The sequence below is a fragment of the Octopus sinensis genome, linkage group LG13 (genome assembly GCF_006345805.1).
Source record: "Octopus sinensis linkage group LG13, ASM634580v1, whole genome shotgun sequence".
Classification (NCBI taxonomy): Eukaryota; Metazoa; Mollusca; class Cephalopoda; order Octopoda; family Octopodidae; genus Octopus; species Octopus sinensis.
This window is the reverse complement of record NC_043009.1, coordinates 25584303-25610525: the sequence shown is the minus strand read 5'-3', so window position 1 is coordinate 25610525 and position 26223 is coordinate 25584303. Positions and strand designations below refer to the sequence as shown.

Sequence of the window (26223 nt, the reverse complement as noted above, 5' to 3'; positions counted from 1 at the left end):
CCCAGTTCTGAAAAAAATCGATAAATTCGACATGGGGTCAAGAATCAGAAACACAAACTGTCTAGGGGACGCAACTCCACCTTTTTTTACTCTCAAAAAAATTTACCATCATTTTTTTCCATTTTTTTGCTATTTTTTGGCTATAACTCTCTAAAAATGCTTTATAGTTATTTCCCTTACAAACCTGAGCAACGCCGGGCGATACTGCTAGTATATATATATATACGTATATTCTTATTACAGATTTGCTTAACTGTTCAACGCCACAGATGTACAGTTCATTCAATTATACCCAGATACCGACATCCTTAAATATAACATATGAATCAAGTACAATCATAACCACTCCTGCAACTTCAAACACTCCACTCACGAACTCAACTACTCAAACTCCGGTCACGAACTCAACCACTCAAGCCCCACTCACGAACTCAACTACTCAAACTCCGGTCACGAACTCAGCTACTCAAACTCCAGTCACGGGCTCAACCACTCAAACCCCAGTCACGAACTCAACCACTCAAACCCCAGTCACAAACTCAACAACTCAAACTCCTTCCATGAGTCCAACCACTGCAGCTCCAACCACGACTGCAACCTCAAAGCCTCCACTCACAGATTCAACCACTCAAACATCACCGTATTATTCAACCACAACCACTGAGACAACATCCACGGGGTTGCCCTCAGCCAGTCCTACCACAACTGTGCAAGTAACAACAGAAGCGGTAAGACAGTTCTATAATTAAGGGATGAGGAATTATGTACACTATTTACATTATTCACATTCGACGGATATTTGTCCTCATCTTGTTTGTTGTTAACACAACTTTTTGGCTGATATACCCTCCAGCCTTCTTCGGGTATCTTGGGGAAATTTCGAACCTGGGTTCTCATTCCTAAGGTTTTTTTGTTTTTGATGAACAACAACAACAATAATAATAATAATAATAATAATAATAATAACTCTCATGGCTTCTGATCTTAACTCTCTCATGGCTTCTGATCTTAACTGATTGGAAGTGTTATCATGTACATTGTTTTGTCTTGGTATAAAAGATGGGCTACAGCAAATATTCTGCTCAATCCACAGATTTGCTTGTCAGTTGTTTGACCTTAACCAGTTGAGCATGTCCCTTAGTGGCTGATGATATGTGCATTTCTGATCACGAGCAGAAGTAGTGGGGGAGCATCATAGCCATGTGTTGAGAGGGATTCTTTGGGGTTTGAATAGTTCACCTCTGGAAACATGGGTGGTTCTTTCAACATCCTTAAACAACCCTTATTCAGGGACCGTTTGAGCAGGATGGGCTACTCAACCTGAAGAAAATTCTAACTGGGCCCCACCTGCAAGGTCATGTGCTGTTTATCTTGATATGAGATCACCATGTCGCGCACATATGGTTGTGATGCATGTGCCTGGTATACCTTTATCAGACGGGTAGTCATGATGGGTATATTGGGCTTCGTATATTTTACCCCAGTGTCACTTTGATGGCATGAACTGCTCTCTCACTCAATAATAATAATAACATCGAAAAATACCTTACGAATGAAAACCCAGGTTCAAAATTTCCCCAAGACACCTGAAGAAGGCTGGAGGGTATATCAGCCGAAACGTTATGTTAACAACAAACAAGATGAGGACAAATATCCGTCGAATGTAAATAATGTAAATAATGTAAGAAACAGTAAGAGTTTCTCCTATTCGTTCGTTAACATATTATCATTCACTTCTTGAATCTCTTTTATTCTTTCACAGGCATGGCTGTGTGGTAAGTAGCTTGCTTACCAACCACATGGTTCCGGGTTCAGTCCCACCGCGTGGCACCTTGGGCAAGTGTCTTCTACTATAGCCCTGGGCTGACAAAAGCCTCATGAAGGGATTTGGTTGACAGAAACTGAAAGAAGCCCGTCATATATATACATATATATATATATATATAATATATATATATATAATATATATATATATATATATATATATATATCATCATCATCATCATCATCATCATCATTTAACGTCCACTTTCCATGCTAGCATGGGTTGGACGGTTTGACTGAGGTCTGGCGAACCAGACTCCAATCACTTCGAGAGTGTAGTGGGTGCTTTTACGTGCCACCGGCACGAGGGTCAGTTTGGTGGTACTGGCAATGGATACGCCCAAATGGTGCTTTTTACGTGCCACCTGCACAAGAGCCAGTCCAGCGGCACTGGCAACGACCTTGCTCAAATATTTCACGGTCACGCCCAAGTGGAGCTTTTTACATTTCACCTGCACAGGGGTCAGTCCAGTGGCACTGGCAACGACCTCGCTCAAATATTTCACATGCCACCAGCACAAGTGCTGGTAAGGCAATGCGGTAGCGGTCACACTTGAATAGTGTGCTTAACGTGCCATCAGCACGGGGGCCAGCTTGTTGCTCTGGCAATGATCTCACTCGTATGGTACTCTTAGCGCTCCACTAGCAATGGATGCCAGTCACTGAATTTGATTTCGACTTCACTTGCCTCAACTGGTCTTCGCAAGCAGAGTTTAGTGTCCAATGAAGAAAAGGCACACACAAGTGGGCTGGTTACACCCCTAGCATAGGCCACAAGGTTATGGTCACACTTGCACTTGTCGAGTCTTCTGCAGCAAAGCATATTTCCAGAGGTCCCGATCACTAGTCATTGCCTCAGTGAGGTCCAATGTTTGAAGGTCATGCTTCACCACCTCATCCCAGGTCTTCCTGGGTCTACCTCTTCCACAGGTTCCCTCAACTGCTAGGGTGTGGCACTTTTTCACATGACCATACCAGCGCAGTCGTCTCTCTAATGCATCTCTCTTTCTCTCTCTATATATATACATATATATATATATACATATATATATATATATACATATATATATATATATATATATATATATATATATATATATATATATATATAAATAGATGAGTGTATTTTTACCTTGCTAACAATTAACATGGAAAAATAAATAAATAGTTACCAGGGCAGCAAAAATCTCACAAGTAAAGGTGTTGTAACTCCTTTTTTATAAAGGTAGAAACTTCGTGTTTACGTTGAATATTTAAATAATATGAATAAAAAATGGAGTTAACGCAGGTGTAAACAAATATTTTTACTTTCGACACATGTTTCGAAAATTCCACTGATACTATTCAAAATAATAAATGGTATAAACAATGCAATCTTCTCTTCGGGAAAGTGAAAAAAACGAAACTCGTCAATACAACATTTTAGCAAAAAATGATGGATTTGTATAGCGATAGACAGAACGCTATTAGTATTGTTTAAAAAAACGTTATATGATATAACGTCATAAGTAGCTAACAGAAAGAGTAGGGATATTAATAGTGAATGTTAAATATAAAGGAAATTAAAGTTTAAATTATATATAATGATAGAGACTACTTATATGCACTAAATGTATGTTTTTGCCAATGCTTACATCTGTATGCTCGCTCTATAACCGTGTTTACTAGAGTATTTTTAGAAAAAATAAGGAAAAATAGCTCAGAATTGCAGAGAAGACAGAATTTCTTGCCTTTGTCATATGGTATCGAAATTGAGAGGATCAACCATTCTAAATGAAATTGTTCATTGTGGTCTTTTAAATCCCAAATCAGTTTGCTGAGACCGGTACTATTCCGTTTATTTCTATCCCTAAATGTTGAGTAATGGATAGAAATTCTTTTAGATAACTCTAACGATGTGCTTCCAATGTAAAATCGTACTTTATTACGAGTACTGATTATACACTGGTATATAGAATTTTTAGTGCATGTAAGTAGTCTCTATCATTATATATAATTTAAACTTTAATTTCCTTTATATTTAACCTTCACTATTAATATCCCTACTCTTTCTGTTAGCTACTTATGACGTTATATCATATAACGTTTTTTTAAACAATACTAATAGCGTTCTGTCTATCGCTATACAAATCCATCATTTTTTGCTGAAATGTTGTATTGACGAGTTTCGTTTTTTTCACTTTCCCGAAGAGAAGATTGCATTGTTTATACCATTTATTCTTTTGAATAGTATCAGTGGAATTTTCGAAACATGTGTCGAAAGTAAAAATATTTGTTTACACCTGCGTTAACTCCATTTTTTATTCATATATATATATATAATATATATATATATATATATATATATATATATATATATATATAAACTTACTTGGAGGATAAGAAACGACGCGAGGCGCTCAGTCATATAATAACAATTTAACAAATAAAACATATGCATACATACATATATATATGTACATACCTACATCTATATGTATATATACATGCATATGTATATATATATATATATATATATATATATATATATATATATATATATATATATATATATATATATATATATATATATACAGGACACCACAAATAAACGTAGAACACAACGAGAAACGAAAACATAAAAGCAAACAAGGAAACGGACTTTTTTTAACAACGTAAAAACAGGCCTGTATGTATGTATGCATATGTTTTATTTGTTAAGTTGTTATCATCTCTATATATAAAACTGAAATGCGTTTTTACCGCTTGGATCGCTTTCAATGCCACAATGTCCCGTCCGATTCGCTCCAAAATTTACAGGGACATGTAGAATGAGGTGACGATGCCTGTGGGCTACCTTAGAAATCCCTGGCTTAAAAGGTGTGGTTGCTAGGGACCATCTTCCTCACTCACGCTATTTCCTCCATTACCCTCACACTCCCCTTCATTTATAACTTTGACAATTCCACTCCTCTTATTTAAAGTATCTGTCTTCATAAACTCACTCTCGCTATTTCCTCTCTTTTTCACTCACTCTGTTTCTTACCTTCCCATCACTTCGGCGTTCTTTTATGTATCTGTCTGTCACCAACAACACACGAGCATGAGAACAAATATTATGAATCAGATATTCTTGCGTTCATTTATATGTGTGTGTGTGTTCTATATATAAATATGTATATATAATGTATCTGTGTGTGTGTGTTCTATATATAAATATGTATATATAATGTATCTGTGTGTGTTCTATATATAAATATGTATATATAATGTATATATAAAAAGTGTATATATCTGTATTTATGTATATTAAACTTTTTCATACTTTTTCATAGTAATATATATTTTTAAACAAATTATAAATATAATTTAATAATTTTTATTTTCAATTTAAATAATTTAAATTTTTCAATTTTATATTTTATATATTTTATATATTATATTTTTTAAAAATATTTTTGTTTTTGGTTTTTCACTGTTTGATTTGCCTATTAGTGGTTTTATCTCTAATTTAATTTATACAGATATATCTCTCATTTGTATACATTTGTATATATAATGCGTGCACACACACATATATATACATATATATATATAATGTGTGCATTACGTAGTCGGTCGATTCAGCTGAAAATATGCACACCTATGTTAAAAGTGCTGGCAAGTTTGCATGACAACTATTTTTTTCCTCAAATGAAAGGCGTCACCTCTAGGACAAAATTCCTCATCTTATAAAATGTGGCCCCAGCAGACCCGAATAAAATCGGGTTATATTAACCAAAATGTGAAAAGGGGTCTAAATGGGGCTGGAAGGGGATTAAAATTTCAAGGAGCGGGTGTTTAGGAATTCTCTGGTACATCAAGCTAAAAAATTTGCGCCAGCCTTATAATCGTCAATGTGTTGCCGTCCATGATAAAGAAGTTTTGAATGCTTGCCATGATGAGTCTACTGTCGTGAGAAAGAATCACTTCAAAAATTGGAGTTTATGAATTTTCTTTTACATCAAGTTCAAAATTTTACGCCAGCCGTTAAACTGTCAAAACGTTGCTGTCCGTCGTTAAGAAATGCTAGCCATGGTGACTCTACTATCCTCAGATTCTATCCCTTCAAACTTTGGTTTCCAATATTTGATTATTTTTATTCAGCTCGCAAGTTCGTCTGTCCCTTTTAAATGTTAGTGTTTTGCTGTCTGCCTTGAAGCAGACCTTTCCGTTGCCACTGCCAGATATTTATGATTGATCTTTCTAAATATTTTATTTCTCAACTTACTCAAGATCTTTTGTTGTTTATAACTGGGAGAGAGATAGATAAAGATAGAGAGTAAGAGAAAGCGAGGGAGAGTCCGAGAGAAAAGAAAAGTAAGAGAGTGGGAAAGTGAGAGAGAAAGGAGAGAGAAACAAAGAGGGAGAATCATCATCATCATCATCGTTTAACGTCCGTTTTCCGTGCTAGCACGGGTTGGACAGTGTGACCGGGGTCTGGGAAGCCAGGAGGTTACACCAGGCTCCAGTCTGATCGGGCAGTGTTTCTACAGCTGGATTCCCTTCCTAACGCCAACCACTCTGTGAGTGTAGTGGTTGCTTTTTTCGTGCTGCCGGCACAGGTGCCAGGGGGGCTGGCAGCGGTCACGATCGGTTGGTACTTTTTACATGCCACCGGCACCGAAGGCAGTCAAGGCGGCGCTGCAATCGGCCACGTTCGGATGGTGCTTTTTACGTGCTGAAAGGAAGCAACAGAAAGTAACAACCACACTCTTACCCGCGCGTAGAGTGGGTCACCTTCAGCTAGTCTCTATATATAAAACTGAAATGTGTTTTTACCGCTTGGATCGCTTTCAATGCCACTATGTCCCGTCCGATTCGCTCCAAAATTTACTGGGACATGAAGAATGAGGTGACGATGCCCGTGGGCTACCTTAGAAATCCCTATCTTAAAAGGTGTGGTTGCTAGGGGCCATCTTCCTCACTCACGCTATTTCCTACATTCCCCTCTCACTCCCCTTCATATATAACTTTGACAAGTCCACTCCCGTTATTTAATGTAAAGTTCGTCAGCGCCGTTCTTTGATGTATCTGTCTGCATTCATAGGGAGAATTATCATCGTCACAACTTATGTATATGTCTTCCTCACTCACTCACTCACTCTTTTTCCTAATGGTAATTATCATCGCCACCACCACCACCACAAACACACAATACTCACTCTATTTCATACAAACGGCCTTCTTTTATGTATCTGTCTGTGTGAAGGAGAGATAACTGAAATTTTTTACTCGGTTTTTGTAGTGCGTGCGTGTGTATGCATGTATGTGTGTGTGTATGTATCTATGTATGTGTGTGCGTATGTATGTGTGTATGTATGTGTGTATGTGTGTGTATGTATGTGTGAGTGTGTATGTATGTATGTACCTTTGCCTGTTTATGTAATGGTCTGCTATGTAGAAAATAATGAGGTTGACTCAATGGAAATACATACATACACACACACATACATACACACATACATTCAGACACATACATACATATACATACACACACACACATACATAGATACATACACACACACATACATGCATACATATACACATACATGCATACACACGCACGCACTACAAAAACCGAGTAAAAAATTTCAGTTATCTCTCTCTTTCACACATTATTCTCTCTGTCTCTTCACACACACTAACAGAAGCACTTCACTTACACAACATACGTTCTGTCTCCCACACCCCATCAAACACATACACACATGTACATCAATGCTCCCATGCACGGTAACTTCAAAAGAACTTCCCTCGTCATACAATCGTTTTCTCTTAGTCTCTTTCACTCTCATTACTTCAAAAGTTGCCGCAAGACCATGTGTAAAAAAATTAAAGTTTTCTACGGAAATCGATGGAAAAGTATACTAGAACCGTAAGATTGCCATATATATATATAATGTGTGCATTATGTGGTCGCTTGAGCTGAAAATATGCACACCTATGTTAAAAGTGCTGGCAAGTTTGCATGACAACTATTTTTTTCCTCAAATGAAACGCGTGACATCTAGGACAAAATTCCTTATCTTATAAAATGTGGCCCCAGTAGACACGAATGAAATCGGGTTATATTAACCAAAATGTGAAAGGGGTCTAAATGGGGCTGGAAGGGGATTAAAATTTCAAGGGTGTTTAGGAATTCTCTGTTACATCAAGCTAAAAAATTTGCGCCAGCCTTATAATCGTCAATGTGTTACCGTCCATGATGAAGAAGTTTTGAATCCTTGCCATGGTGAGTCTACTGTCGTGAGAAAGAATCACTTCAAAACTTGGTGTTTACGAATTTTCATTTACATCAAGTTCAAAATTTTACGCCAGCCGTTAAACTGTCAAAACGTTGCTGTCCGTCGTTAAGAAATGCTAGCCATGGTGACTCTACTATCCTCAGATTCTATCCCTTCAAACTTTGGTTTCCAATATTTGATTATTTTTATTCAGCTCGCAAGTTCGTCTGTCCCTTTTAAATGTTAGTGTTTTGCTGTCTGCCTTGAAGCAGACCTTTCCGTTGTTACTGCCTGATATTTATGTTTGATCTTTCTAAATATTTTATTTCTCAACTTACTCAAGATCTTTTGTTGTTTATAACTGGGAGAGAGATAGATAAAGATAGATAGTAAGAGAAAGCGAGGGAGAGTCTGAGAGAAAGGAAGAGTAAGAGAGTGGGGAAAGTCAGAGAGAAGGGAGAGAGAAACAAAGAGGGAGAATCATCATCATCGTCGTTTAATGTCCGTTTTCTGTGCTAGCACGTGTTGAACAGTTTGATCGGGGTCTGGGAATCCAGGAGGTTGCACCAGGCTCCAGTCTGATCTGGCAGTGTTTCTACAGCTGGATGCCCTTCCTAACGCCAACCACTCTGTGAGCGTAGTGGGTGCTTTTTTCGTGCTGCCGGCACAGGTGCCAGGGGGGCTGGCAGCGGTCACGATCAGTTGGTGCTTTTTACGTGCCACCGGCACCGAAGGCAGTCAAGGCGGCGCTGCAATCGGCCACGTTCGGATGGTGCTTTTTACGTGCTGAAAGGAAGCAACAGAAAGTAACAACCACACTCTTACCCGCGCGTCGAGCGGGTCACCTTCAGCTAGTATATCATCATCATCATCATCATCGTTTAACGTCCGTTTTCCGCGCTAGCACGGGTTGGACGGTTTCGACCGGGGTCTGGGGAGCTCGGGACTGCCCCAGGCTCCAGTCTAGTCTGGCAGTATTTCTACAGCTGGATGCCCTTCCTAACACCAACCACTCCGCGAGTGTAGTGGGTGTTTTTACGTGCCACCTGCACAGGTGCCAGAGGGGTTTGGCATCGGCCACGTTCGGATGGTGCTTTTTATGTGGGGGGGGGGTGCAGAAATATAGGGGAGCACCAGTGGGGAGGGGTGGTTCAGAGAAATGATGACAGGTTCTAGGCAAGTAGAACGTAGGATATCGAGAGAGAGGTAATGCATGGTGAAATAGCGTATTGAAGAGGGGGGTTCGAAGAGTAGACACCTATAATGGTGGTGGGAGAAGCGACATCCGGTATAGATGGAGCAAAATATAGAGATATCCGGTATTGGTGGTGGGGGTGGGCAGGGCGGGTGCACCGCGAAGATACGAAGTTTGATTTTAGACGAAAGATAGATAGATAGATAGATAGAGAAATTAGATAGATAGAGAAATTTGATAAATAGTTAGACAGATAGAGAAACATAAATAAATGTTAGCCGAAGTGAAAGTTAAGCATTCAACTTATCTGCTCTCGGGACTACAGCTTGTAGATGAATGAGAGAGTGAGAGAGAGAGAGAGAACATATGTGTATTATATATATATATATATATATATATATATATACACATACATATATATAAATACATATAAATATATATATATATATATATGTGTGTGTGTGTGTGGAGGCGCAATGGCCCTGTGGTTAGGGCAGCGGACTTGCGGTCATAGGATCGCGGTTTCGATTCCCATTTGTTGTGAGTGTTGTATATACGTATATATATATATGTTTATTGAGCGAAAACACCTAAAGATCCACAAGGCTCTGGCAGGGTGGTGGTGGTGATCCCTGCTGTACTCTTTCACCACAACCTTTTCTCACCCTTTCTTCTGTTGGCCTGCTCGCTTAGCCAGCAGGGTGGCGTCATTTGAAGGCTAAAACAATGCGAAGCGCATTGTGATCAGCGGTATGTAGCAACATTTGATAGCCTGGTTGGTCATGGTGAACACAGCGATATATATATACACATATACATATATGTGTCTATATATATATATATATATATATATAATATATATATATAATATATATATATATATATATATTATATATATAGCCAAAACCAAAGTCCTAATAAGTAGGAAGGTGGACTAATCACAAACGACTTCAGGTAGATGGCCCTGCTCGATCTGTAAAAAAGGTGTAGGTTGAAACTCTATAAGGTGCACCAGTGTAAGCTATGGACACATAAGAGGTGCAGCAATGTCAAAGGAAGGCTAACTAGGAAAATAGTTTTTGTCTGTGGCAGATGCTCAGGAGCAATAAACACTGGAAATGTGCAGAGACCAACTTCTACCACGTTCCAGGGAGACAAACTAGAAGTAGTTGATAGCTTCCGCTACCTAGGAGACCAAGTCAGTAGCGGGGGTGGGTGTGCTGAAAGTGTAACTGCTAGAGTAAGAATAGCCTGGGCAAAGTTTAGAGAGCTCTTACCCCTGCTGGTGACAAAAGGCCTCTCGCACAGAGTAAAAGGCAGACTGTATGATGCATGTGTACGTACAGCCATGTTACATGGTAGTGAAACATGGGCCGTGACTGCTGAGGATATGCGTAAGCTTGCAAGAAATGAAGCCAGTATGCTCCGATGGATGTGTAATGTCAGTGTTCATAATCGTCAGAGTGTAAGTACCTTGAGAGAAAAGTTGAACCTAAGAAGCGTCAGTTGTGGTGTGTAAGAGAGACGGCTGCGCTGGTATGGTCAAGTGACGAGAATGGCTGAAGATAGTTGTGTGCAAAAGTGCTACACCCTAGCAGTTGAGGGAACCTGTGGAAGAGGCAGACCCAGGAAAACCTGGGACGAGGTGGTGAAGCACAACCTTCGAACTTTAGGTCTCACCAAGGAAATGACTAGAGACCGAGACCTATGGAAGTATGCTGTGCGTGAGAAGACCCAGCAAGACTAGTCAGGCCATAACCCGTGGCCCCTACCTGGGACGTAGTCAGTCCACTTGTGCATTCCTTCCTTCTTGTGACACTTGTGAAGACCTGTTGAGGCAAGTGAAAATCAAATCAAATCAAAACAAATCAAAATAGATGAACATCAATGGAATTTGTATCTTTGTGGTACCAGTGCCGGTGGCACACAAGAAAACCATCCGAACGTGGCCATAGCCAGTACCGCATCGACTGGCCTCCGTGCTGTGGGCACGTAACAAACACCATCCGATCGTGGCCATTCACCAGCCTCATCTGGCACCTGTGTCGGTGGCACATAAAAACACCATCCGAAGACCCGGCAAGACTAGTCAGGCCATAACCCATGGCCCCTACCTGGGACGGGGTCAGTCCACCTGTGCATACCTTCCTTCTTGTGACACTTGTGAAGACCTGTTGAGGCAAGTGAAAATCAAATCAAAACAAATCAAAATAGATGAACATCAATGGAATTTGTATCTTTGTGGTACCAGTGCTGGTGGCACACAAGAAAACCATCCGAACGTGGCCGTAGCCAGTAACACATCGACTGGCCTCCGTGCTGTGGGCACGTAACAAACACCATCCGATCGTGGCCGTTCGACAGCCTCATCTGGCACCTGTATCGGTGGCACATAAAAACACCATCCGAAGACCCGGCAAGACTAGTCAGGCCATAACCCGTGGCCCCTACCTGGGACGTAGTCAGTCCACCTGTGCATTCCTTCCTTCTTGTGACACTTGTGAAGACCTGTTGAGGCAAGTGAAAATCAAAATCAAAACAAATCAAAATAGATGAACATCAATGGAATTTGTATCTTTGTGGTACAAGTGCCGGTGGCACACAAGAAAACCATCCGAACGTGGCCGTAGCCAGTACCGCATCGACTGGCCTCCGTGCTGTGGGCACGTAACAAACACCATCCGATCGTGGCCGTTCGCCAGCCTCATCTGGCACCTGTGTCGGTGGCACATAAAAACACCATCCGAGCGTGGCCGTCTGCCAGCCTCGTCTGGCACCTGTGTCGGTGGCACATAAAAAACACCATCCGAGCGTGGACGTTCGCCAGCCTCATCTGGCACCTGTGTCGGTGGCACATAAAATCACCCACTACACTCTCGGAGTGGTTGGCGTTAGGATCTGACTGGCTTGGTGCAGCCTTCGGGCTCCCCAGACCCCAGTTGAACCGTCCAACCCATGCTAGCATGGAAAGCGGACGTTAAATGATGATGATGATGATGATGATGATATACACACATATACATGTGTTTGTGTGTGTGTGTTCGTGTGTCTGTATTTGTTCTCCCACCATCATTTGACAACCAATATTGGTGTTTACATCCCCATAACTTAGCGGTTTGGCAAAAGAGACCGATACAATAAGTACTAGGCTTACAAAGAATAAGTCCTGGGGTTGATTTGTTCGACTATATGTGGTGCTCCAACATGGCCGTAGTCAAATGACTGAAACAAGTAGAAGAATAAAAGAATACTTGTTTCAGTCAATAGACTGAAGGCCAAGCTGGATCACCACCTTGAAGAATTTTTAGTTGAACAAATCAGTCCCACACCTTATTCCATTAGTCCCTTTGGTCAAAGCACTAAGTCACGTGGACATAAACACACCAACACTGGTTGTCAAGAGGTGGTCAGGTGAACAATATTGTCATTAAAGAAGTGAAATTTTAAGGCACTTTACTACATTAACTGACGAGGAATTAGCAACGTCCTGTCTTGTATGTGAATTTTCCATTTGTTCCTTTGTTGGGTTTCTGTTAAAATTTTGGAACATATCATCATCAACATCATCATCATCATCATCATCATCATCGTCATCGTCATCATTATCGTCATCATCATCTTCATCATCATTATCATCATCGTCATCGTTGTCCTCCTCATCATCATCATCGTCATAGTCATCATCATCATCATCATCATCATCATCACCATCATCATCACCATCACCATCACCATCATCATCATCATCGTCTTCATCATCATCATCATCGTGCTTTAGAGTCTGTTTTCCATGCTGGCATGGGTTAGACTGGGACCAATAATCCGGGGAGCCCCAGTCTGATTTGGCTCGGTTTCTACAGCTGGATGCCCTTCCTAATGCCAATCCCTCCACAGAGTGTGGTGAATGCCTCCTGCATGTCGCTGGCTATGATTTCACTAGGCTTGACATGTCTTCTGAAGCACAGTAAATCGCAAAAGGTCTTGATCCACTCCGGGAGATTCAACACCTGAACATCATGCTTCCGCCCCTTGTCCCATGTCTTCCAAGGTCTACCTCTTCCATAGCTTCCCTCCAAATATATACACACACACATACGTGCGCACACATTTTAATTAAAACAGTTTGATTCAGTTTTGTAACCAATGATTACAAAAGGAGGGGGTAAGGTGTGAGAGATAGTAATGGCTTAGGTAGGATGATGATTTGTAAGGTGTAAGAGTGACGGAGAGGGAGATGTGAAGGTATATAAGGAAGTGTATAGTTTGTGGGCATGATAATGGATATTTCTTTCTTTTCTTTTCTACTCTAGGCACAAGGCCCGAAATTTTGGGGGAGAGTGCCAGTCGATTAGATAGACCCTAGTATGCAACTAGTACTTAATTTATTGACCCCGAAAGAATGAAAGGCAAATTCAACCTTGGCAGAATTTGAACTAAGAACGTAAAGACAGATGAAATACCTATTTCTTTACTACCCACAAGGGGCTAAACACAGCAAAGACAAACAAGGACAGACAGACGGATTAAGTTGATTATATCGACCCCAGTGCATAACTGATACTTAATTTATCGACTCTGAAAGGATGGAAGGCAAAGTGGACCTCGGCGGAATTTGAACTCAGAACGTAGCAGCAGACGAAATACTGCTAAGCATTTTGCCCGGCGTGCAAGCGATTCTGCCAGCTTGCCGCCTTATGATAATGGATATTAGAACATGTTGAGAATAATAGTAGATATGTGAGGTGATGAGATGAAGTATGGGGGAGGGGAGAGCTATCTCAGGGCATACAAAGGGAGTGTTTAGCGAAAATAATGTGGGGAAGTAAGGAAGGTTGATAAGAAGGCCCAAGGGTGAAGAATGAGGTACTGTTAGTGCAAAAGAAATGTGGGAATGGAGTAATATGTGCCATTTCTGTTTGCAAGTGTCTACAACCACCAAGCAGTGCTATAGACAGAAAAGTGATTGGGTAAGAGAGTTCAGGGAATGGTTTCTAGGTAATGGTATCAGGGAAAGATATCATGATGAGGCAGAATGGATTACAAGCATACACAGAATGTTTTTAGGACATCTTTGTAGTGGAGAATGGGTCTCCACAGCCAACAGCAAAATCGCCAATAATCTCAATCCTTCACCTCCTCCTCCTGCAAGACTCAATATTTTGAGGTCTTTCTTCATTTCTTTGTTCCATGTATTTTCAGATTCATTTCCTTATCTTTTTACTCATGCGGTAACACCCAACCTTTGTTTTATATATATATATATATATTGATATGCACACACAAGCGCGCATGCATGCTTGGTGAGAAAGAGAGAGAGAGGAGAGAGAGAGAGAGAGAGAGAGAGAGAGAGAGAGAGAGAGAGAGAGAGAGAGAGAAAGCAGGACAGACAAACAAACAGACAAATCTTATTCATAATTAAACAAGTGCTTTATCTTTTTTGTTTTGTGTGCAGGTATCCAAGCAACTCCAGAAAGAAATTGAAAGCATGTCCAATAAAACTAATTCTTCACAATTTCGCGATATTGCAAAAAGAGTTACAGACACTTTTAAAAGCATTACAGAAAATGAAACAGAGGTATGTATAAATATTTAAATACACACACATGTATGTGTATAAATGAATAAGTAAATAAATAAATGATTTTACTTGTTTCAGTCATTTGACTACGGCCATGATATAGCACCGCCTTTAGTTGAACAAATCAACCCCAGGACATATTCTTTGTAAGCCTAGTACTTATTCTATCAGTCTCTTTAGCCGAAGTGCTAAGTTACAGGGACTGTAAACACACCAACATTGGTTGTCAAGCGATGGTGTGTGTGTGTGTGGGGGGGACAAACACACACACACACACACGCCCACATGCGTGCGCGCACACACACACATATATATATGCGACAGGTTTCTTTCAGTTTCCATCATTCAAATCCACTCACAAGGCTTTAGTTGGCCCGAGGCTATAGTAGAAGACACTTGCCCAAGGTGCCACACAGTGGGACTGAATCTGGAACCATGTGGTTGGTAAGCAAGCTACTTACCACAGTATATATATATATATATATATATATATATATATATATTTATTTATTAATTAAAAAATTAGACATTAGGCATGTGACTTGGTGTTTATGATTTGGATATTTGGTTCATGATCATAAGATCATCAGTTCGATTCACACCAGTGCACTGTGTCCTTGAGCAACATACTTTATTTCATATTGCTCCAGTTCACTCAGCTGGCAAAAATGAGTTGTACCTGTAATTTAAAGAGCCAGCCTTGTCACATCCTGTATCATACTGAGAACAATGCCAAGGGTATGCGTGTCTGTGGAGTCCTCAGCCACTTTCATGTGAATTTCGTGAACAGGCTATTTTGTTGATGGGATCAATTGGAGCTTTGATCATTACAAACAACGGAAAGACTTTTTTTAATAGCTTCATTTTTAAATCTTTGACAACGCTATAAAGGGTAACATATTTATCTTTTGTTGCCCACAAGGGGCTAAACGGAGGGGACAAACAAGGACAGACAAAGGGATTAAGTCGATTACATCGACCCCAGTGCATAACTGGTACTTAATTAATCGACCCCGAAAGGATGAAAGGGAAAGTCGACCACAGCGGAAATTGAACCCAGAACGTAACAGCAGACAAAATAAGGCTACGCATTTTGCCCGGCGTGCTAACAATTCTTATTTCTTTATTGCTCACAAGGGGCTAAACATAGAGGGGACAAACAAGGACAGACAAAAGGATTAAATCGATTACTTCAACCCCAGTGTGTAACTTGTACATAATTTATCGACCCCAAAAGGATGAAAGACAAAGTTGACCTCGACGGAATTTGAACTCAGAACGTATCAGCAGACGAAATACGGCTACACATTTCACCTGGTGGGCTAACTTTTCTGCCAGCTTGCTGCCCTAAAAGGGTTACATAGGCAAACATCACATACACACATACAAACACAACACATACGTACTTGTATAATCAATAATGGCTTTAGAAACCTTTGTCCATGTTATATAAGAGACATGATGATTGTGGAAAAATGTCGTTTCTTTGCTATTTGTTTCAGAAACTGTCAGAGGCTTTTAACAATATGACAGATAAGCTGTTAAAAGGAAATTACTCAGAAGACGAATACATTGACATCCTCACAGGTGATTGGTTGTTTTACTTTCACAAATTTCACTTACATTGTAAATGTTGCCTTCATGTGAAGATTCTTTGTTTCTTCTTCACCATTGTCATCATCACCTCCTCTTCCTCATCCTTATCTTCTTCTTCTTCTTCTTTTTCTTCTTCTTCTTCTTCTTCTTCTTCTTCTTCTCTTCTTCTTCTTCTTCTTCTTCTCCTCCTCCTCCTCCTCCTTCTTCTTCTTCTTCTTCTTCTTCTTCTTTTTCTTCTTCTTCTTCTTCTTCTTCTTCTCCTCCTCCTCCTCTTTCTTCTTCTTCCTCTTCTTTACACCATCTGCCTAGAAGACTGTCCAGTCCTCTGACCAAGTCTTCTCTTTTCTAATCTTCAAGGCTATATACACACATATACACATACATGCATATGTACTTACAAACACACACAAGCACGTATACATAGATATCTTTAACTTAAATACAAAGAAGTGTTCCCTACTCATCTGTTGAGACTGAAACTCTAAATATGCTTGGAAAACCTACAGTGGGGTTCCAAGCAACCACAATGGTGAAACACACATAGGGACTGTAATATAAACTTATGTTTATTTTTACTTCTCCTACACACACAGGGAGGCGCAATGGCCCAGTGGTTAGGGTAGTAGACTCGTGATTGGAGGATTGTGATTTTGATTCCCAGACCGGGCGTTGTGTGTGTTTATTGAGTGAAAACACGTAAAGCTCCACGTGGCTCCAGCAGGGAGTGGTGGCGACCCCTGTTGTACTCTTTCGCCCCAACTTTCTCTCACTCTTTCTTCCTGTTTCTTGAATAACGCTGAGATGGACTGGCATCCCGTCCAGCTGGGGGGAACCCATATGCCACAGAAACCGGGAAACCAAGCCCATGAGCCTGGCTAGGCTTGAAAAGGATGGTGGTGGCAGTGTGGTGGTAGTAGTGGTAGTGCTGCTGCTGCTGCTGCTGCTGATGATGATGATTATGACAACGATGACGACGATGATGCTGCTGCTGATGATGATGATGATTATGACAACGATGACGACGATGATGCTGCTGCTGATGATGATGGTGATGTTCATAATGTTTCTGGTAGTTCTGCCACCAAAATGGGGTTTGTAGTTTGTTTCATTTATCCGATCATTTTGTATTCTTTTACAGGTCTATCAGAAGTAAACGAAGCACTCGAGACTAAGTTACCAACTCTTGTAAGTCATCATACATACACTTATATAAATGCATACAACATGCAGCATCATAGGAGTGCACTTTTGTGTAGATGTGTGCATGCATTTACTGGTCATTTAATGGGGGGGGGGTTACATATATATATATATATATATATATATATATATATATATATATATATATATATATATATATATTATATATATATATATATATATATAATATATATATATATATATATGTGTGTGTGTATGTATGTATGTATATAAATATATATGTGTGGAAAATGGACATTAAATGATGATGATGATAATGATGGTGATGATGATGTCAACGACAATGGTGGTGTGGTGATTGTGGTGATGGTGATGATGATGATGATGATGATGTATGCATATGCTTGAGAAACAAGAAAGTGAACATTCAACCAAACGGCAGATAAATAGTTTTTTTTTTTAATAAAGTGATTGGTGCTAATAGTTTCATGGGTACTCTTCATAATTACTCAACTTGCAGTTGAATAATTGTTAATTTTTGTGTGTTTGTGTGCGTGTGTGAGTGGTGGGGAGTGTTCATGTGTTAGGTAGTGTTACTCTGTGAAAATAATCATTACTATTCCTATTTGAATGGTCTGTTCCAAGACAGAAGATAAGTTGCTATTCATGGCGTAATAGGACAGAAGAGATCCAGGGTGTAAAACAACAATGCAGATGTGAAAATAGTAGATTTCTATAGCCAGGAGATAAACAACAGGATACAGTGATCCTCAATGATTCTTTAATCAAAACAAAACCTAATCACTTTGATCATCAGTTCATGCTGTCAAAAAAGATCTATAATTTAACTACAGGGTTTTAATTTCTTAGCAAGACTACATACATATTTATTAAACATAGATACAACACCATATACATATTTATTCATATTCAAAATGCTATATTTGCACATGTACAAGTTGCACTATTTTGCGGTATGTCTTGTACAAGGGTAAAACTATGTTATAACAAAGAACACAAATTCTGCTGAGATTTTTAATGCAAAAATATTTATCGTTAACAAAATAAATGTTGTCATTACTACAAAGACAAAGAAATGACGTTTATACTAAAATATTTCAAAGTTTATGAGGTGTTGTCAGATCAGGTAGTCACCCTTATGTTTTGTGGAGTTAATCTGTTAGGATGTGTTGACATCATTGTTGTCCGTTGCTCTGGTTTTGCGACACTTTTCTGATCTGCTTGCTAACTCACTGTAACTGTCTGCTGTCTTGTGGCAAAAAAACACTAGATATATAAAGATACTCATAGTCAAAAAAAAAAAAAGTATGCCAAAGATGAATTTATTATTAGATTCGGTTCCATAAGAAATCTTGAATAGTCAGATAGTTTGATGATACTCTTTACTCTTTACTCTTTTACTTGTTTCAGTCATTTGACTGCGGCCATGCTGGAGCACCACCTTTATAGTCGACCAAATCGACCCCAGGACTTATTCTTTATAAGCCTAGTACTTATTTCATCAGTCTCGTTTTGCCGAACCACTAAGTTACAGGGATGTAAACACACCAGCATCGGTGTCAAACGATGTTGGAGGGACAAACAGACACACAAACATACACACACACACATACACACACACATATATATATATATATATATATATACATATATACGATGGGCTTCTTTCAGTTTCCGTCTACCAAATCCACTCATAAGGCTTTGGTCGGCCTGAGGCTATAGTAGAAGACACTTGCCCAAGGTGCCACACAGTGGGACTGAACCCAGAACCATGTGGTTGGTAAGCAAGCTACTTACCACACAGACACTCCTGCGCCTGATGTCGATAATATTTGAGCAAATCACAATCTTGTTCTTTAGTCGTCTTTTTGCATTGGCTATAGTAATCCAGGTTTGATTTCTAAGTTTTGCAATTGCTAAATATTCCTGATACAGCTAAAACCATGAGTTTTCTTCCAGGGTTTAATACTAAATTAGTCCTATGTCTTATCATCATCATTGTACGACCATGGTCGAGACAATAGAATATACTATGTTACACCAGACTTCACGGTCCGTCATAGCATTACGGCGGTCCTGTTGCTGGATGCCTGTATCCCTGGAGATTATATCAGGGTAGGAGAGTGTGCGCCCTCTGGTATCGCGAGCAGATGGCTTCCAGAGGAGAAGAGTAGAAATTACTTCGTTTTCAGCTCTACAACAATGTCCTGCAAACTGGACTCTTCAACCTTTCACAAGAGATGACACAGGTGGTAGTTTCCCATATATTTGTACTTTGGTTGGATGACGTTTCCACGAGAGATTTTGAGCTCTCATAAGGAGGCAAGTGTAAGTTCCATCCAACCGCCTCTCAAGCTTCTTTGATAACATCCAGGTTTCTGAGCTATATAGTAGAATTGGTTTGACTGTGGCTTTGAAGATTTCAAGTTTGAAATCTCTACTTAGATTTGATGACCAGATCTTATGCATATCATTACAGGCTGATACACAAATGTAACTTATACACAATTTATTTGGGTAAAACCACATTGCCTAGATTCATGTCTAAGCAGATCTGAACAGTGAAAAATTCACAACAATATCAAACAAGTGTCACTTTAGTATCAAACAGGTGGCAAAGCAATATTATAAGAAAAGAACACAATATTTAAACTAACAAAAACAAAAAAAATATATTAATACAAATGAAAATGTAATTACATTTCTATATTGAGCCTGTTTTATTTCATACCGTTTTCATTCTCTTTTTCATAAGAATCTTATGCCAACAATGTTGAAGGCAAGCACTGGAATAATGAAATCAAAGGAACCTGGTAGCAACTTCAATATCACATTAAAAGGTGTGGAGTTCGTGGTTAAAAAGACAGAAGAAAATGATTTCGATGCTTTCTATCTGGAGACGAAATCAGGGAGTCTGAATATACCGAAAGAAATACAGGAAACTCAACCAGGATCGATTATAACGGTAAGAGAGATGTTGTATGAAGAGAAAGAAAGTCTGAAAGAAAGCAAGAAAGAAAGTGTGAAAGAATGAGTGAATGATTGAAATTAATGGGAGAAAGAAAGTATGATAGAAAATAAAGACAAAAGAAAAGAAAAATATGCAGAAATAAATATGCAGAGATAATGAACGAGGGAGTGAGTTAGTGCGTGAGTGAATGAGAGAGAGTGAGTGAATGAGTGAGTGAGTGGGTGAGTAAAGGAAGGCAGGCAGGAGTGAGGGAGGGAAGGAGTGTGCAATTGAAAAAGTACCATGTACAATGTGTCTTAGATAGAGAGACAGACAGACAGACACACAGGTACATGCATACATACGTATGTACATACATACAAGCAGACAGACAGATAGATAAATAGCTAGCTAGATAGATACAGAGGGAGAGAGAGGGGGGAGGGAAAGAGAAAGAAAGAGACAGGCAGAAAGACAGCTACACAGATGGACAGACATACAGATAGAAAGATAAATAGACAAATAGATAGACAGGCAGGTAGATAGACAGACAGGCAGACACACACACATATATATATATATAGATATAGATATAGATAGATAGATAGATAGATAGATAGATAGATAGATAATAGATAGATAGATAGATAGATAGATAGGGTTCAACATGATTAATGCACTTTATTCACACAGTTTTCTCCCAACACATCGTAATCCTTTCTCGCTCTCTCTCTCTTTCTCTATTTATCTATATATATAAAATTCTTTGTCTGTATGTTCCCTATGCATTCTCAAATAGTTTGAACAAATCAAATCAAATTTTACAAGGTAATAGTATCAACATGTAATTTTTTTTTTTTTCATTTGGATTAAAATAATATAACATTGGCATTGGTTTGGTATTACATGCTAAAAGAGAAGGGAGATGAAATTTTCCCAAGATCAGCAAAGGCAAGCTGTAGCATGTCAAATAGAGTTTCAAGAGGTCCAATAGAATGGCTCTCAGAAACAGATGAACTACAAATTCATTCTTCACAATTCCTGGAGCTGTTTTCAGATATGATCCATCCCATTCTTATGAAAATGATAATTTTGTTCAAATTGGTGTGCTAAACTCAAATTGTCATTTCTGCAAAGCTTTAGTATTTCCAAATGAAACAGCATGTGCTACTCAGGCGGTAAGGTTAGATTGCCAGCACTACTACCAGCTCCTGCTCAACCTTATATGGATCTTCTGGAAGCCACTTCCATCCAATCAAAGGATTTTCTGAACAATATCAGATAATACAACCCTGCATTTCAAATGACATCGTTTGGTGCCTCTAAGGCAGTGCTTTTCAACCTTTTTGCTGGAGCGGAACCCCAAGGAAACATTCCGCTGGCTCGAGGAACCCCTGTGCAATAATTTAATTGTCTTATGCACACATATCTGCACAGGAGAATTAAAAATTACTGTCGATTTTAGCATTTTTGTAACTTCTTGCAAAGTCGAATTAGTTTATTATTTACTCCACAAATGTTTTGTTGTCAATGCTGTACTTTTCCATATCACTTGTTTCAACATAACTGTGATATATTATATACAAACTATGCCATTGTAATCCCGAGCAACACTGGACAACTCTATTAGTCTATCTATATATAAACAGTGTGGAGGTGCGTGGCTTAGTGGTTAGGGTGTCAGCACCATGATCGTAAGATTGTGGTTTTGATTCCTGGACCAGGCGACGCGTTCTGTTCTTGAGCAAAACACTTCATTTCACGTTGCTCCAGTTCATTCAGCTGGCAAAAATGAGTAATGCTGCGATGGACTGGCGTTCCGTCCAGCTGGGGAACACATATGCCATTAAAACTGGGAAACCGGGCCCATGAGCCTGGCTAGGCTTTAAAAGGACGCATTTATTTTTTTTATTATATATAAACAGTAAAGCCAGTCACCAAGTCAAAGTGGCAGTTGAATGCTACTACTAGTTTAACCCCAGGCAGATTCCCCTTTGGCTGGTTATCGGTGCAGCACTCAGTATCCTTTATAAGCAACATATCGTTAGCAGGGGGAGCAAACCCTTACTACCCTCCAACAGCTAACAGGATCGCGAAACTGACTCATTTTCAAACTATTTGGTTCCTCATCAATCGTGAGCACCTTTGCACTGGAATGATAGCTAGGATCCACTGTTGCTAATGATATATTGTAAACAAAGTGACCATTGGTCACTGATTTGCAACAAGCAAAGTATTTAGTCATAAAATCTCAAGAAGTAACGTATACGAAGAAGTAAAGCCAGTCGCCACATCAAAGTGGCGCTTTGTTTACAATATATCGTTAGCAACAGGGGATCCTAGCTATCACACCAGTGTGCAGGGGCTCGCAACTGATAAGGAACCAAATAACTCAAAACTGAGTTAGTCTTGTGATCTTGTTAGCTGCCAGAGGGTAGTAAGGGTTCACTCCCCCTGCTAACGATATATTGTATACAAAGGGTGCAGAGTGTTGCACCAATAACCAGCTAGTGGAGAATCTACCTGGGGTTGAACTAGTAGTAACATTCAACTGCCACTTTGGTGTGGCGTCCCACTTTGCTCTTTAGTGTCTCTTCTTGATATTTAATAACTAGCTATTTTGCTTATGTATGGATGTATGTACGTATATGAAGGCGCGTGGCTTAGTGGTTAGGGGCATTCGGCTCATGATCGTGAGGTCGTGATTTCAATTCTCAGTGGCGCGTTGTGACCTTGAGCAAGACACTTTATTTCACGTTGCTCCAGTCCACTCAGCTGGCAAAAGTGAGTAGTACCTGTATTTCAAAGGGTCAGCCTTGTCACACACTGTGTCACGCTGAATCTCCCCGAGAACAATGTTAAGGGTACATGTGTTTGTGGAGTGCTCAGCCACTTGCACATTATTTCATGAGCAAGCTGTTCCATTGATTGTATCAGCTGGGACCCTCGTTGTTGCAACCGACGGATTGCTCCTGTATGTATGTATGTATGTATGTATGTATGTATGTGTGTATGTGTGTGTGTGTGTGTGTGCGTGCGTGCCTGCCTGCCTGCCTGCCTATCTATCTATCTATCTATCTATCTATCTATCTGTCTGTCTGTTCAATGTTTACAGTTTGTCGGCTACACAAATGACGTCAAGTTTCATGGTTTAGAGAACGCTCTCCTTTCTTCGAGCGCTGTTATAAGTATTCAGACCAATGATGGCGAGGACATCAAGATTGATGATGATGATGTGAAGTACAAACTCAGCTTGAAATGCGAAAAAGTGAAATTACAGAACCAATCCTCATTTAAACCAGACAAAACAAGCGGAAAATATTCTTTTAAAGTAAAGTTAAATAGAATTGGTTTGACACTTGTGGAAATATTGAAAGAGAGTTCAATTGAAATATGGGGCAAGATTAATGAGGTACCAACAAAGAATAACTACCATTTCTATTACTCTTCTCTTAGTGGACAACAGGAACCAAAAAAAGTGATCAACTTACAAGGAATCGATGTGAAACAGAGTGAAGAAAAACTGCATGTTACAGTGACGGATCAGGCAGAGGGTTCAGAAATATGTCTTGTTGTGAGCACCGGACGTAGGTTTATTTTCTTTATTTTATTTACTCTTTTACTCTTTTACCTGTTTCAGTCATTTGACTGCGGCCATGCTGGAGCACCGCCTTCTAATCGAGCAACTCGACCCCAGGACTTATTCTTTTGCAAGCCCAGTACTTATTCTATCGGTCTCTTTTGCCGAACCACTAAGTAACAGGGACATAAACATACCAGCATCGGTTGTCAAGCAATGCTAGGGGGACAAACACAGACACACAAACACACACACATACATATGTATACATATATACAACAGGCTTCTTTCAGTTTCCGTCTACCAAATCCACTCACAAGGCATTGGTCGGCCCGGGGCTATAGCAGAAGACACTTGCCCAAGATGCCACGCAGTGGGACTGAACCCGGAACCATGTGGTTGGTTAGCAAGCTACTTACCACACAGCCACTCCTGCGCCTATATATTTCACTATGTTTTTTTTTTATCTTAAAGAAAAACAGAGTTGGCTGAATCAAAACCATTCCAGATGAAATGCTTTGCAGTATTTCCTCTGTATTGTTTAACCCCAGGGCCATGCCTGGGACCAATAAAATAAGAACCAGTTGGACACTGGGGTTCAAGGTAGTAGTTTTCTTCTTCTCCTCAAATTTGCAGCATTTGTGTCAAAATTCTAAAAACATCATATTTTTATCTAAAGGCATTTCACACATTTTTCCTTACTTACATCCGGGACATTAGTGCTGCTACTGCTGCCACTACTGCTGGTGCTGCTGTTGATGCATAGTTATAAGCATCTCTGATATACATTATAAGAGCAGGCATGGCCCTGGGGCTAAGAAATGTTAGCTTTCTAACCACATGGTTTCAGGATGAAACCTGCACTGTGTGGCATCTTGAGCAAGTTGTGACTCTTACTACAGCCTCAAACCAATCAAATATTGCAAGTGGATTTAGTCGACAGGAAGTAAAAGAGCCTCGTGTATGTGTGTGTTTGTGTGTGCATGTGTGTACGTATGTGCGTGTACATGTGTGTGCGCATTTATATATATACTAGCAGAATTGCCCGGCGTTGCTCGGGGCTGAATTGCTTGAAAGTACTGTTAATGATTGCACTGAATTATGATGATTATTCAGGCAAATATTGATATAAGCTTACGGTGGGAGATAAGGACTTAACGATCAAACGTGTGCCATTGCATTGTTTTGGGGGAACCAAATTTCTGATGAGCATTATAGGGGCACCAACTTTAAGTTTGAGAAAGTGTGGTGGTAGTCCGGGGTGCTCAAAGGAATTGAGTACCTCTATTGGATAGTTGATGACGTCCTCTGGGTCAGGAGTTGTATCGATGGACTGATATACATAGACTTCCCCAGGAATGAGTTTTAGCATTTCATCATTAATATGGTGAACAGTTTTATTCCTCGGGGCTAGTATAGCCTTTTTGCCAATCCAATCCATATTCTGATAATTAGCTTGTAGATCTGGGAACACTGCATCTCTGAGATCAGAAGGCGTCTTAACAATGTTACAAGGAATCGATGGCAATATTACCATTTTCATCCCCTGGTATTTTGCCTTCGCCAAGTGCAAGGAGGGTGTGAGGAAATGCTGCTGATGTGATATTACGTCGCATATGAGCACGCATATTGGTGTGAAGTTTGAGAGTTACTTCCCTTTATTAAAAAAAATATGCATTAAAATGGAAAAAAATGATGGTAAATTATTTGTAAAATCATAGACTCATCGTAGACGCGCGCTAATACCCAGAAGGGCTCGATATGAATCACGACTATAAGATACTCGGATTTGGTTAAACTGCATCGCAAAATGTGGGAGTAGTTAGGAATCTAAATCGGAGTAGACAGACACACAACCTTTCTTTTATATATAAATATTTTCGTCCTAAAAAACTTTGTATGGATTGAATGGTTACCTCTATGGAAATATATACACGCACATTATACATACATGTGTGTATAGATGAATATATAAATACATTTAAATATCTATATACACTTTTGGGCGATCTTTCTGTTTCTTAGAGATAACTTTATCCCGTCCGATTCGCTCCAAAATTTACAGGGACATGC

General features: G+C 39.7%; 1 protein-coding gene across 1 annotated transcript in view; it reads left to right on the top strand.

The window, feature by feature from the left end:
• LOC115218602 overlaps positions 1–26223 on the top strand; it is a 151289-nt gene that overhangs the window by 59104 nt on the left and 65962 nt on the right. The window contains exons 8-13 of the mRNA XM_036508232.1: positions 244–728; positions 14717–14839; positions 16345–16429; positions 17577–17623; positions 20376–20585; positions 23686–24157. Coding sequence (XP_036364125.1) covers positions 244–728; positions 14717–14839; positions 16345–16429; positions 17577–17623; positions 20376–20585; positions 23686–24157 — 1422 coding nt within the window. The remainder of the gene's footprint in view (positions 1–243; positions 729–14716; positions 14840–16344; positions 16430–17576; positions 17624–20375; positions 20586–23685; positions 24158–26223) is intronic.